The 14,127-nt window shown below is 52.3% G+C and overlaps 7 protein-coding genes across 7 annotated transcripts; 5 read left to right on the forward strand and 2 right to left on the reverse strand.

Annotated features, from left to right (window-relative positions):
* Positions 1 to 262: 262 nt before the first annotated feature.
* RHO25_003521 (uncharacterized protein) lies at positions 263 to 3,355 on the forward strand (the record flags this gene model as incomplete). Its single annotated transcript, XM_023599023.2, has 11 exons — positions 263 to 510; positions 1,026 to 1,339; positions 1,407 to 1,519; positions 1,570 to 1,670; positions 1,723 to 1,900; positions 1,954 to 2,116; positions 2,174 to 2,347; positions 2,410 to 2,648; positions 2,701 to 2,792; positions 2,849 to 3,055; positions 3,142 to 3,355. 11 exons carry the CDS (start codon positions 263 to 265, stop codon positions 3,353 to 3,355), a joined length of 2,043 nt encoding a protein of 680 aa, XP_023455555.2.
* Positions 3,356 to 3,870: 515 nt separating this feature from the next.
* On the reverse strand, positions 3,871 to 5,565 carry RHO25_003522 (uncharacterized protein; the record flags this gene model as incomplete). Its single annotated transcript, XM_065602408.1, has 4 exons — positions 3,871 to 4,330; positions 4,714 to 5,056; positions 5,113 to 5,341; positions 5,410 to 5,565. The coding sequence occupies 4 exons, from the start codon at positions 5,563 to 5,565 to the stop codon at positions 3,871 to 3,873; spliced, it is 1,188 nt and encodes a 395-aa protein (XP_065458480.1).
* A 586-nt stretch (positions 5,566 to 6,151) lies between these two features.
* Positions 6,152 to 6,748, forward strand: RHO25_003523 (uncharacterized protein; the record flags this gene model as incomplete). Its single annotated transcript, XM_023599025.2, has 1 exon — positions 6,152 to 6,748. The coding sequence occupies one exon, from the start codon at positions 6,152 to 6,154 to the stop codon at positions 6,746 to 6,748; it is 597 nt and encodes a 198-aa protein (XP_023456322.2).
* A 918-nt stretch (positions 6,749 to 7,666) lies between these two features.
* Positions 7,667 to 8,371, forward strand: RHO25_003524 (uncharacterized protein; the record flags this gene model as incomplete). Its single annotated transcript, XM_065602409.1, has 1 exon — positions 7,667 to 8,371. The coding sequence occupies one exon, from the start codon at positions 7,667 to 7,669 to the stop codon at positions 8,369 to 8,371; it is 705 nt and encodes a 234-aa protein (XP_065458481.1).
* Positions 8,372 to 8,472: 101 nt separating this feature from the next.
* RHO25_003525 (uncharacterized protein) lies at positions 8,473 to 9,452 on the forward strand (the record flags this gene model as incomplete). The annotated part of the gene is made up of 4 exons (XM_023599026.2): positions 8,473 to 8,485; positions 8,559 to 8,648; positions 8,723 to 8,865; positions 8,961 to 9,452. The coding sequence occupies 4 exons, from the start codon at positions 8,473 to 8,475 to the stop codon at positions 9,450 to 9,452; spliced, it is 738 nt and encodes a 245-aa protein (XP_023456323.2).
* A 727-nt stretch (positions 9,453 to 10,179) lies between these two features.
* Positions 10,180 to 11,031, reverse strand: RHO25_003526 (uncharacterized protein; the record flags this gene model as incomplete). Its single annotated transcript, XM_065602410.1, has 1 exon — positions 10,180 to 11,031. The coding sequence occupies one exon, from the start codon at positions 11,029 to 11,031 to the stop codon at positions 10,180 to 10,182; it is 852 nt and encodes a 283-aa protein (XP_065458482.1).
* A 1,408-nt stretch (positions 11,032 to 12,439) lies between these two features.
* RHO25_003527 (uncharacterized protein) lies at positions 12,440 to 13,720 on the forward strand (the record flags this gene model as incomplete). Its single annotated transcript, XM_023599027.2, has 4 exons — positions 12,440 to 12,484; positions 12,546 to 13,252; positions 13,308 to 13,353; positions 13,502 to 13,720. The coding sequence occupies 4 exons, from the start codon at positions 12,440 to 12,442 to the stop codon at positions 13,718 to 13,720; spliced, it is 1,017 nt and encodes a 338-aa protein (XP_023456320.1).
* Positions 13,721 to 14,127: the final 407 nt, after the last annotated feature.

Raw genomic sequence — 14,127 nt, forward strand, 5'->3', positions numbered from 1 at the left:
ACTTATCACCGCAACGAGACAGTGATGACGACTAGCTCATGCTCAGCAATGCAGCGCGGTTGCTGCATACATCGGGCAGCACTGACCGCAGAAGTTCAGCGTGTTTCTTCAGGCTGGTCAAAAGGTGAAAGGCCTCATGCGGATTCAGATGGACGAGAATCTGCCTGTGACAGGCTGACGAGATTTACTTGTTGACTTGTTGACGAGCCAGAAGCGTCAACGCGGGCGAAGTCTCGAGTGCCTCTTGCCATATTGCGGCGTCATGTTTCTCCGAGCCGAGACAACCTTAACCCAAACAGCAGGAGCCGAGGAGATGCTCCTCGCAGACACTCACCAACATGAAGACCATCTCGTGCTGCAAAACATGATCCTAGATCAACCCCAGAAGGACCAGCTGAAGCTGGCGAACTTTGACGATGGCCAGCCACGAGGTTTCCAGGTCCAAAAAACTCAAAATGCACGCGGCTCTTCCATTGTGTCGAGAAGCCGGTTCTCAGGCCTCGCCGATTGGTAGGTCATAGCTATATCGCCGCAGGCCTTATCGCGCGCGCCTCGTGGCTTGTGAGGTTGGCAGTTCCCATCGAGTAACAACAAGTCCCCACCTCTGTACGACACACAGCTGCACCATGACCGTCCACGCCGTCAATCCACTGCTGGTGCTTCCTGCGTCCTGCTGTACCGCGGAGCATGCTGCCACCCTCCACGGGCGATCGCACATCACACACTCCACAGCGACCCCACGATGTGCTTCCCTCGTGGAAAATGGCTGCCCGCATATTGCTAGTGTGCTCGTGTGCTCACTTGGCAAGGATTGGCCACGAGGTCGTTATCTATACCTTCCAGCAGTCCAGCCCTTATCCAGCGCTGATTGAAGACGTTCATCAACCAATCTCTAGCCCGAAAATCAGCCTTGCCAGCGATCTTCTCGAACGCCTTTGCCACGGCCCTGCATGAACTTATCACCACTAGGTGTGGACGCAGTCGTGTGTCGTAGCACATATATCGCACTATAATCTGATACCTAGTTTCGACATTCACCAGACAAGTACTTTCGTCGCCAACATGGATTCTGGCGAGAAAGCCCCCTTCTATGAGGTCAAGGCGAGCTCACCACCTCATTCCGCGAATGAACCCGAGGTCGGCCACGTAGGAACACTACGCAACAGACTTCCTGGATTCAGTCTCACAGTTCGTCAAGAAGAGAGCAGTTTCGCGACGACGAAAAGCGCTTCCAATGCCGACTTCGACCCCATTCCTCCATCGAAACGCACTTGGACATGGGCTGCCTACGTTGCGTATTGGATGGCTGATGCGTGGGCCGTGTCGAATTGGCAAGTTGGTAAGGCATTCGGCTCTTCCAATGATATACGGATCAGGATGTGAAGATACTAATGTTGAATGCGCAGCATCTTCCATGATTGCTGTAGGCCTCAGCTGGAAGCTAGCCATCGGCGCTTGTGTCCTGGGTAACGCGATCATGGGTATCGTGATCACTATCAATGGCAGGATTGGTGCGACTGTACGGACTTCCAGCTCACCTCAAGTCTGGAATGACACTGACATGCACAGCTTCACACACCTTTCCCGGTACTAGCACGTATGCCCTTTGGCTACTACTTCAGCTACTTCGTCGTGCTGTCACGTTGTGTTCTGGCCATTGTCTGGCTTGGGTATGTCTGGCAAGCAATACCAACTGCCGATGAGATACTGATGCCATCGCAGTGTGCAAACTACAGTCGGCGGACAATGTACGGCAGTTCTATTGACTGCGATCTGGCCTAGTTTCGCGAACATCGAGAATACCATACCTGAAGATCAAGGCATTTCGACATCTGGAATGATCGCGTTCTTCATCTATTTCTTGATCCAGCTGCCGTTCCTCTGCATCCCGTACACGAAGGTGAGTCCATTTTCTCCGAGGCGGCAACCGATGGCTGACCCAGAACTCGTCAGATCCAATACTTCTTCGGCTTCAAGAGTATCATCGCTCCAATCGTCTTCTTCGCCATCTTCGGCGACACGTTGCGAAGAGCCGGTGGCACAATCTATAACTCCGAGGTCGTTACGAGAGGCAACACTGTTGGAGGCTCTGCTTTGGCATGGGCGTTCTTTTCCAGTGAGTATCTTTTCGAATCGATCAAAATTCAGTTCTGCCGCTGACCTTACTACCCAGACCTCAATGGTGTCCTCGGCAATTATGCCACCTTGGGTCTGAACATCGCCGATTTCTCGCGTTATGCGAACAAGCCAAGCGCACAAAACGTTCAGGTTATCGTCGTCCCTGTCATCTTCACCATCGTGGGCTTATTGGGAATCTTCACTGCGGCCGCCGCTGAGACTGCTTACGGTAAGACCCAATTCTTCTCCGTTGTCCCCGATCAAGATGCTGATAAGACTGTTGCCATATAGGCAGAGTCATCTGGAACCCTGTTGAGATCCTCGATCTTTGGATGGCCTCTGGCTCCTCAGGTGGACGCGCTGCTGCCGCGTTCGCCGCCATTGGTCTCATCATTGTCACCTTGGGAATCAACATCTCAGCCAACTCGATCAGCGCCGCGAATGATCTCATGGCTTTCGCGCCGAAATATATCAATATTCGACGTGGTCAAATTCTTGCTGCGATCATTGGTAGCTGGGCTTTCGTCCCGGTATGTTCAAGCTTTGCCATGATTGTTACGAGCTTTACTGACAGTATCGCAGTGGAAAATCCTGGCATCTGCCGCCAAGTTTCTCGCTTTCCTCAGTGGCTATACCATCTTCTTGGGACCGATGACTTCGATCCTGATTGCTGAGTACGTCCAAGAGCCCCTTCATAGTACGATTTTCCAGGAGACTGACTTCGCCTTAGCTATTATCTCGTCCGCAACAGAAATGTCTCAGTCCCAGACATGTACAACTTCCACGGCATATACCGCTACTCACCCAAATTCGCCTCAAACTGGCGCGCCGTCGCAGCATTCTTCATCGGCTGTATTCCACCACTTCCGGGCTTTGCGGATAATATTCAGCGAGCGGGCGGTGGTCGCACTGGAGTTTCGATTGGGGGTCAACATCTGTACGTCCACTTCCCCTCTCCTATCCTTCCTCACTCACTACACTCTGATTCTCTGAACGCGCTTTGCTGATATTTGGAATTCGCAGCTTCGCAATCGGCTACGTCTACTCTTTCTTCGCAGCAGGAGTGTTCTACTACGGTTTCAACTATTTCTTCCCGCACCTGGAATCGACGATGGATTATCCTGTTACGGGTGAAGAGATTATTGCGGCGAATGATGCGAAGAATATGGAAGAGCTGAGGGCGAAGTATGCGGCGGGGGAGAGGCCGAATTTTTTGGTTAGAGCGTTTAAGGTTTAGGGTGGGTAGTAGTTTTGTAGTGAGAAAGAAATGATGTGTGGCGTGTGATGATGTAAGTTTGTGTCGGGTGCGATGCTGATTTTCATTCTGTGTTTGAACAGTGGTCGTGCAATTGTGCTGCGAGTCGGAGCTCATGGTGTGTTTAAATTAGTGTTGTTCGATGCGAGGCCTATTGAACATGTGTATTATGTACGCGCATTGCAAGCTGCTTCGAGCGTGGTATCCTGAGTTTCGTCGCGAAGCTCATCCAACAGCGGCTGCTGAGGGGTGTACAGAGAACATGAAATGTCGAACATGCGTCCTCAGTCGAGCACTTTGCTCCGCCACACCAATTCTCCGCGTACATCATCCCCATCGGCGCGCCGTCTCAATAACGCCTTGCCCAACAATCCGTTCCGCCACGCCATCCCTTTGGGTACATCATTCTCAGCATTGAGTGGTATCCTTCAAATCGTTTGCCGCCACGCTTTTCTCACACTGATACACAAGCTCAGCCTACACTGTACAGATCATGCTCATCTACGAGGCATGCGCGAAGGACCTTGCGGCTTCCTCCTGTTCGGTGCTCTGTTGACGGCAATCACACTCGATCCGGCCAAAGCGGCACTCACGCGATCCCTCTTCTGAGATCTCTCAAGCATTTGTGCCTTGAGTATTTTGTTCCCAGCGTATGCGCCGCCTAGAGGCTTCATAATGTGCTTGCCCTCAAGCTCCAGCCGTCTGCGAAGGAGGTAATCGGCGGCAGCAGAAGCACGATCTCTAGCTGAGAATGGATCTTGACCACTGTGCTTCCATTGAAGACTGGAATACCAGCCGGTATATTCGCTTTCATCAATCGGAGTGAACTCTTCATCGAGCTCTGCCTCGTCGAAAGGAGGGAGTTCGTTCTCGTCAATTGGCACTTCTGGGTCCTCGTCGCTTTCGTCTTCTGGTTCTTCCACTGACACGCTTCCGGTCACTGCGGGAGTTGGAGCACTGATCTCGTATTAGTCCAGTCCATGGCACCTTTGCGGTAACATATTGTTCGGAAAAACGGAGATCTAGGCATATTGATAGGGAGCTAGAGGAGGACGTGAAAACCAGATATTTCGTTGATGATCTGAGTTGGCCATCTGCTGCGTGTAGTGAGTTGCTTGGCTCATATGTGCTCTGCACCACTGAAGCTCGAAAGCGCGTTCATGACTTCTGGCCTGGCAGAGTCTTGTCATGCGGGATCGAATCCCGTTTGCGTGCATTCTTCCACTATTGTCCTTTCCACAATGTTCGCGGTATGGGGTATAAGATGGTAGTGCAGAAACAGAAAGAAGAGAAATGCCAGATCGGATCCAGAGATGAGAAGAAACCGCTCCAGGTATTACCATGCATCTTCTCCACCGCCGTCACCATCTCCCTCGTCGTCGATATCGTCTCCGTTGTCGAAGTACTGCTCGGCGTTGTAGTCATTCCCAAGGTCGTCATCGTCTTCCGAGAAATCGTCGTCACGCAGCTCCTCGACATCGTCTTCGCCGCCATCCTCATTTTCGTTCATCTCATCGTCGTCGTCCTTGTCGGCTGTCTCATCGACGTCGTCGTCGAACTGGGCAAGCTTGTCGAGTCGCTTCTTCTTGAGGAAATTCAGGTTCTTCTTCGGTGCCTCGCCATCTTCCTTTTCCTCTCCATCACTGATGACATCCCACAACTCTCGAGGTAGAAGCTCCTTCACTGCACGTGCAAGTCAGTATAGTAGGGACATCGAAGTCTGCAAGCGCGTGACGCACCGATTGGCAATTTCTTCAAGTTCGGCATTCCACCAGTTCTCCTGATGCGCTTATTTGCATACGACGGCACGTCCTCGAAAGCGTTAAACTCGGCGGCGTTTCGCTTGCCGCTTGTTGGTCCGTCCATGAAGAAAGGCCCATTGCGCATGGCATTGCGGTGCTGACGAAAGTAGCTGACCAGCTTCTTCTCGCGGTCAGTGGGTGGCGGTGCAAGGTAGACTTTCATTTCCTGCCTGATGTCAGTCGATTGTTGGACTCCTGAGCGCAAAGTCTCTGGCTGCAGATGCGTGTACGCACCGGGTACAGCGTCTTGGTCCACTCGTCGTCGCCATCGCCAATTTCGTTCTGGTAGGCGGTAATCTCATCTTCGAGGTCCGCCTCAATCTCGAAGTCTTTGGCTCCAATACGACCTGCTCCGCCAGCGCGACCACCGCCGCGGCCGCCGCGAAACATGATGGCTGGCCAGAAAACTTGTCCGTGCTGGTGAATCGATGGGCAAATTCAGTGCGGTGCTGAGTTTGGGATTCTCTTGTACGCGCGAGTGGCCTGCGCAACAGCGCACAATTAGTCTTGATCTCGACAGCGATCCGGTATACCGCCTGTGTCCTCAGTGGTGCAGCGCGTGCTCAGCACTTGAGCACGTCGCTGATGTTGTTCGGTTCAGAAGTGAGGATTTGGATTGTCTCATATCGAGCTAGCGTGACTAAGCAAACTCTAAAAATTCAGGCGCCTGAGGCACAACCGTTGTTCAACTACAACTACGCTCAGTGCTCGCAAATATCATTTTCTCTTTAGTCAAGCGGATGCTTTAGGTAATTTGTATTGCTGGCGCGAGCACATTGTGAGCGCGCGTACATACTATGACTCAGTAGCAAATGCACTTTCAGCTGAACGAAACTTTGTGATCCTGCCGGTGACCAGGATTGGCAGGCGCTCACCGTATCTCCTCCAAAATTTCTTAGGTCAACTCAGTGATATGAGTATACTTGCGATTTTCTATTTCACTCTCGCTATTCTAGATCTCTAAACGATGGCCACGATGAATCCTTTTCACTCAGCACGCCTGATCTACCGGGCAGTCGAGCCCAACGAAGACGAAGACTTCTTCCTCACAATTCAGCAAGATCCGATTGGCTTTCGCAACTCGAACGCAAGACTAGCGTCACCACAATCCCGCGAAGATGTGAAACGATACATGGAACATCTTGCAAGCAAAGCACTTCTTGGAGTCGTAATATGTCTACCCGCTCCAACGCCCGAGTCGAAGCCCATTCCTATTGGAGATATACACTTAAGTCCGATCCCCTCATATCTGGCCCATCATCGAAATACGACTATTGGCATTGACATCCTCCCGGAATATCAAGGCAAAGGCTATGGTAGCGAGGCCATAAACTGGGTCCTAGAATGGGCTTTCCAGATTGCAGGAGTGCATCGGGTCGCGATTTCTGCATTTGAATGGAATGGAGGCGCCGTGCGGTTATATGGGAGACTCGGGTTCCAGCTTGAAGGGAGAGCCAGAGAAGCCATGTGGTACAATGGACGCTTCTGGGATGACGTGCAATTCGGCATGCTTGAACATGAATGGCGAGCGAAGCATCTATCCACTGATGGGCAAAAAACACACTCAAATTGACGACTCAACCTGCGCATTTGCAGGTGCAGTAGTCATCACTGGTATGGAGACGCCGGACTCCTAGACCTGACCCAACTTACACGAGCGTCAGAGTCTCGCATTGCCCCTGGACTTGCCTGTTGTTCGTGACCAGATCGGAAGAATAGACTAGAAGGAGGTATCGCATAGAGCGCGTCATCATTCGCAAGCACAACAAATCAATACTCGATTCCCTTCCACAGTATTCTGCCTACGATCAGTAGTCCATGGAGTTTCCCGTGCTCTTAAGACAGCTGGCGTCAAGCCTAAGGCAACTGCAATAATTTCATGCCAGATCGACCTCTTCGTTCGACAAAGCACGAACTAGGTAAACGACTCTGGCGTCGACTAAGTGCCTCGCTCAACGTCTGCACGATACAGTTCGATCAGCGCAGACGGTACATAATCCATAAACTTCTGTCACGCCTGTCAACCACGTTGTGACTGCATCGTGCAGCGTATACTTCACCCACATGGCGACCTCGCTCCTCCCGCCTGGTACGATGATCGAAGCAGGACGATCGCAAAAAGCAGTCTCGATCAAGACATATATCCTAGTGCTCGGGTCTGCTCTGAGCAGGATATGGCATTGAGGCCGTCCCGAGCCAAGACTCCGACCATGCATATGGCCAAGGGACCGTTGGTGATATCTTGGCATTTGCAAAATGCGTCCGACGATGACATTGAGATCACAAAGATGAGCTTCAGAACGACCCGACGGAAGATCATGACATCAGGATAGATGGCAAATAGTCGAGCAGGATCAGGTGGTGGCGGCGGACATGGCTGAGGTCGACCGGGCTGAAATATTAGCACACCTGGAACATACTTTGTTAGCTACACACGAACGAAATTTCTTCGAACAGTACCTCTCAGACTCAATCATAATCTTCAATAAAGATGCCAGGAACAATCATTGACGACAAGGCTGAAGACCATGGCGCCACTTGGAGAGCCGAGTGGGCAGCAGCCCAGAAGCTGAAAGGCCCATCAACCAAGTCAATATTCTACAAGAACACGGAGGAAGAACTTGACCTTTCCCGCAAGACACTGGGTGGACTTCCACTTCATCTGCCCAGCCATACCATCGATTTCTCGACCTGCGATGTGTTGGGACTCGGACATAATGGTATCCTCAGAAAGGAATTTCTGAAGGAGCTCGAAGCTCATCCAAATTTCCACATCACCGCTGGCGGCTCTCGCCTTTGCGATGGAACCTCCAACTATCAAGACAAGTTCGAGAAAGAAATTGCGGAGATGATTGGTGTCGAGTCGGCCCTCGTCGTCCACTCCGGATGGACTGCGAACCAAGCTATTTGGTCCACCGTTCCGCGCTCAGGAGACGTCATCGTCTACGACGAATTGATGCATGCTACTGCTCTCGCGGGCATGAAAGTCGCCATGGCACTCGACCAGGGTCCTTTCCGTCATAATGATCTCGACCATTTCATCGAAATTCTGGAGGACATCAAGGAGAATGTTCCTCTCGTCAAGCAGGGCAAACGATGCGTTATCATTGGCGTGGAGAGCTACTACTCCATGGATGGCGACATCTGTCCATTGGGAGAGATGATTGATGCTGCCAAAGGTAGAGTCGAATTGTGAAAGCCATTCCAGGGACCGTGCTGACTGCTTGGCCTTGCTCGGACATTTTCCCAAATGGCAACGCACAGTTCGTCGTTGATGAGGCACACAGCTTTGGCTGCATGGGCCCAGAAGGTGAGAATTTCCGAGACACTCTTTATCGGCCTAGACCGCGTGGGCTGACCATTTGACCTTCTCGCTTTCGCAGGCGGCCTTGGTTTCGTGAAGGAGCAAGGTCTAGAGGACGAGGTGGCCATTCGTATGATCACACTAGGCAAAGCATTGGCTGCATCCGGTGGTAAGTCCGAAAATAGGCATTCCATCCTGCTCCTGCGCATTCGCATTCTCGGTGGTCTGACGCTGGTCTGCTAGCTTGCATCCTGTCCAACAACACCGTCCGCGCTCTTCTCATCAACCAAGCCAAGGTGATGATTTGCTCGGTGGCGCCGTCTTTCCCGCTTCTTGCAGCCGGCCGAGCAGGATTCCGCGTCCTTCGTACTCCCGAGGCCCAGAAGGTATGTGCAGCCGCGGGACGTCCTTCGTGAATCCTTCGGGATGGCGTGCGATTTGATGGAGAGAAAGCTTTCTTGAGCTAATGTTGCCACTGCAGTCCCGCGAGTATTTGCACGACTTGACTGTGTTCTACTTGGACACTCTCACGTCTCATCCCACGTACAAGAAGGCCCACAAGAAGGGTCTGCTTCGTATGCCAGTCCACGAAGATGAAGAATGGAAAGATGGTGCTCCGATCACGCACATCGTTCCCATCTGGTGCAAGCCGAAGCATGCACATTATTTGTCGTTCCACCTGGTGCGAGACGGGATCAACGGAACGCCCATTGTGTTCCCCGTCGTGGCTCGCGGCGAGGACCGTGTCCGGATCTTCTTGCATGCGCACAATACGAAGGAGGAAGTTCAGAAGCTAGTGGATTCCATCTGTACTTGGGCGGAGGAGATGATGGAGATCGAGGCGAGTGGCAACAAGAACCGCTTGCCAGCGGCTGCACAGCTTGCACACGATCTTCTGAAGGAGAATAGCGAGGGCGTTTCGAATGGCGACGTGGGAACCAACGGGGTCAAGGTGTTGAACTCTGGGCAATAGACTTTCGTAGACTGCAGTGCCTGGGAGCCCGCTCCTTGGCGCAATAGCAATTCTCGCTTCTCGTAGCCGGAAGTGGCATTGAGTAGCACGCCAAGGTGGTGCTCTCATGGCCACACGAGTTATGTCTCTGCACCAGAACGAGCTTGCGGCTCCAGCCAGATGGCGCATGCATGAGCAATTGGTCCAAAGGAACCGTGAAGGTCCGAAGCCAATTTGCATGTGACACCAACCCAGAGAAGTGTATGGTGGTCTTGGAAGTTAGTTCAGCTCCATGCTGGCTGAGTGCAGAACAGCTGACAACCACAATAGGCAAGTGCAGCACAATAGAAGGGAACCTATTAGCACAGCCTGGCGCATATGAACTCGTTCCGCGGAATCCACAATGGCATGGCGTAAGCCGCCAGAGCTGAAGGATACGTTGAGCTCCATACAGTCTACACGTGGCCAAAATGGCTAGCTGCTGCGGAACTGATGAGGTGTTTGGAATATTGTGGCTTGAAGGAGCAACAGACCGAGGGCGTCAGCTCCGTGCAGAAGGTTCGGAGCGAACTGCGCACCGGTCGATTAGCTTGATTTGTGGTAGACTCCCTGTACTTGGCTACATGAACGCGAATGCGAGACCCTCCTCAGCCTCACATGGACATACTCCAGTACTGCTTGATGCCCTCGGTCAGGTTGAGTGACAATGCCGCCAAGCGCTGCCGTAGTTCCTTGTCTACGCGGAGCATCACAGCCTGTGAGAACGGATCGGTCGCACAACCAGACTCCGGGTCGATCTGCGCAAGCATCTCTTCGTTTTTTGATTCCGAGGTGCCCATCCTCGGTCGCCGAGCTGTGTGATTAAGGCTTGCACTTGATACAACTCGCACAATATTTGTTGAGCCAGCATGGCATTGGCTTCCTTGACTTTGATCACATCGCTTATTGATGCGTGGCGGGTCGGAGGGCTAGACCAAGTTGCGGCCGGTGAGGGGTATTGCTCAGCCTTGGTGACATTGGAATCATTACTGCTGCTTCTGCTGTTCTCATTCAACAAGTGAGGACTTGTGCTGCCATTGTCGTTTGTGCAAATGCTGCGCGCCGCGGCTGCGTAGCTGTTGAGAATTTTCGATATGCTGAGGCTGAGTAGCACGACCACGTATCCATCATTGCTAGACAATGAGCAAACGATTTGCGATATGGTATTGATCGCCTCTTGGTTGCATTTCAGCATGTCTTGGATCGCAGATGTTGACAGTATCGAAGCGCGAGCGGCTTTATCTCGTAGGGACAGATCAGCCATGAGCTGCAGTGCGGTTTGAAGGCTGTCCGACTCGTTGGATCGAGGTCCACCTGCCGAGAATGTCTTTGGTGCCACATGAGAGTCCTGTCTTGACAATGGCTCTCCCGCGCTAGACGCCACCGATGAACATGAGCCCAGATGTTGATTCGACATGGAATTTTGCCCAAATGGTTGATTCAAGCGCGAAGAATATGAGAAAAAGTCCTGTCCTGTGGCACTTTCAGGTAGAGGTGACCCATTTAGAAATGTGGTGACCGGTGATGCTGCCAGAAATTCGTCGAGATCCATCGTGACCATGTCGAAAGAGTTCGGATAGTGCTGGCCAGTTAGGCTCGAGCCTGCCGCAGCATTCCAGAATGCCGGGTTGTTGATGTTCAGCTCAGCCTGACTGGGGAAGCTCGGGACCCGAGGGTCACCAGTGGTGACTCCAGTTGTGGGTATGGACAAGTCATTGAGAAGAGTTGGTGTTGATGTGCCTTTGGCAGTTTCGTCCTGGCTTTGGACACGATTCTTGCGTCCAGTTTTGCGGGTCTACAGATATACGCAGGACATGCCCCGCTCGGTACATCTGGAGCATGCAGGCCTCTGTCGAGGGCAGCGGACCTTTGAGGCTGCACATGATGAGCAGCTGTCGCGCTCTCGTTCACCTGAAGGGAGCGGCATTGGATGAGAGAGTGCAAAGTTGAGCCAAAGGGGCGAATGAGTGGTAGCGTAAGAGAGTTGAGTTCTCAGCTCTGCAAAATTCGTGAAGGGTACGGGCACGCCAAATGTCGTGGGGGCGCAGAGAGTGTCGAGAGGTCTTCAGAGAGTCGACGGCTTGTGATAAACCTACGGCACATTCTAATCGACATGCATGTTTATACAAGTAGGTAACACGAAAAAGTGGCCATCGTCGATGTAATCGATTTCTTCGTCTTGGAATCTCATCAGAGTCAACATTGTTAGCGTTCGGCGTGCAGCCTCGCAACTCTGCAGATGTTGGAATCGGCGGTAGCCAGCGCCATGAGCACATCTTGCCCAACGAAAAAGTTATTGCAAGCGAGTGTGGCTGCTCTAGTACCTGCAGCGTCCCATGTCGGTTTTCGTTGATCAGCTTTCATCGTCTTGCAGGCAGCGAGTTCACTAGCACGTGGGGAGACAGGAGCCAATGCACCATTCCAAGCTTGTCCACGTTGCGCAGAACTCAGATCGCTGAGCCCTAAGACCAACGTGCAGCGAGGGACAGTGGCTATTTCCGAATCCAGACTTAGCCAAGGCGGCGATGGCAAACGATAGATGAACACATTTGCCATTGATCGAAGACAGCCCGTCGCAATTGTGGTCGATTCGGGTTGAGAGGCATGCATGTGAAGTTTTGTTGATCCTTCGGCAACTCCACGTAGGCTGGACAAGATTTGCGGGATCTTCACCACTCACTCGGCTTCCAGCAGCCAAGTCCCGCCAAGATACCGAAATCTTATACTGCGTTAGAGTACGCCATCCTTCTGGAGTCAATTGTTGCAGGAGTGCTGGAATCGACGTCATTTGACAGATACGCGTCTCGAGGTGCGCGTACCATTCTGTAGCTGCTCTGGGGAAGCGTAACGTCAGGGAGTTGGTTAAGCTCAGCTGTTCGAACTTCCAGACTCCATCCAGAGACTAATCTTTCTGCACTTCGAGGTTGATTTTCATGTCTTCACCGGTGTCAATATTGCTCAGGAACAAGATGTCTCAGAAGCTGATAGTGATTGCGGGCGTTACGGGAACACAAGTACGTCGGTTTCTCCTGATGTTCCAGTTGTGTGGTGCTAATTTCAGTTACCGAGTGACAGGGAGGTTCAGTGGCCAGGCATTTCCTGCCACATAAAGACTGGCGAATTCGGGGCATAACCCGCAATCCAGATTCGCCCAAGGCGAAGAAGTTGGCCGAAAAAGGCGTGGAGCTTGCGCAAGGCGACTATGATGATACACAATCGCTACGTAAAGCTTTCGAAGGGGCTCATGCAATCTTTGCAGTTACTGATTATACCTCTGTCTGGACCCGAGTTTCCGAAAGCGAAGACTTGAAGAAGAAGGCTGCTGAGCAGGGCCTTACGATCAACGAGTATGCTCGTGAGCTCGAGATCAAGCAAGGGTTGAGTTTGGTATCAGCGGCATCAGATCCAGCAGTCCTCTCGGTCCTAGAGCACTTTGTCTGGTCGACGTTGACAGCGATCAACAAGATCAGTGGCGGAAGGTACACCAATGCTTGCCAGTTCGACTCCAAGGCAGCTGTTGAGGATCATATCCGAGAAAATGTTACAGAGCTGAGCAAGCGCATGAGCACTGTGAATATGGGAGCGTACCAGGAGAATGTCCGGGACCAGTCAATTTTCGCACCTTATAAGGAAGCCGACGGCAGTGGCTATTATTTCGTGAAGCTCAAATCTTCTGGCCAACACAAGACGATTCCTGAACTTTGGTCTACTCAAGATTCCGGAGTATTTGTAGAACCCTTGGTTCGCCATCATCCTCCTGATACGGATGTGCTTGGCGCGAGGTTCGTGTGCATCGCATTGCGTCTCCTGACTAGTGGAGCTGACGAAGTTCTCCAGTGAGATCTTGACCAAAGATGAGTATGCCGAGAAATGGGGTCGTGTGGTGAGTACCATCCAAACTCGCCGGATGACTTCCATCTCGCCCTTGCAAAGCGATCGTGGCGCTCATCCTCGGGCCTCGTCGGGGAAGCTGCAGATGCCTCCAGATCCAGAAATGCGTATTATACTGCTCATCGCTAACATGTTCACAGCTCGGAGTCAAGGCCTCGGCTAAAGCGCTGACGGAGGAAGAGCTCAAGCCACTGCTGCCGGAGGGTTTTGAAGACGAGGTGTTTGAGTGGTTCCACTTTGTCCCAGAGCATGGATACACGGGCGGAAATCCCAAGGTGAAGACGCCGCAAGAGCTGGGAATCAAGACAACTCCGCTGGAGCGATTCTTTGAGAGCGAAGACTGGAGCCAGTACCTGTAGATGACAGTGAAGATGAGGACAGTGTAGGGTCAGAGTGCAATGAAGTGAGGTCAGAAGAGAGTACAGTTCGTGTCGTATCCATGATGACGGCCACTCCTACAGTTCTATCTTGGCGTTCCACCACTTTTATCTCCGAGTATCGCACGAATGTTCACAGTCGTCACTTCTCCAGCGTGGACGCGTCTCGAATGGTAGACGCGTAACTGCACCAGCTCGCGCCATCTTAGCTGTGCCTTCCGATGCCTGGACTGACGTCTACGACAACATTGTCAAGCGAAGGTCTCGCAGCGTCACATTCTCCTCCGCTAGCTCATGTCAAGGGCAGCCAGCTTTACGACCAACATTCGAAGAACGCTCCACCCGAAAGCGCGTGCAGAGTGCAGCAGCTTCGGGCGCGGCGACGGGCT

This window comes from Cercospora beticola, chromosome 2 (assembly GCF_033473495.1).
Source record: "Cercospora beticola chromosome 2, complete sequence".
NCBI lineage: Eukaryota > Fungi > Ascomycota > Dothideomycetes > Mycosphaerellales > Mycosphaerellaceae > Cercospora > Cercospora beticola.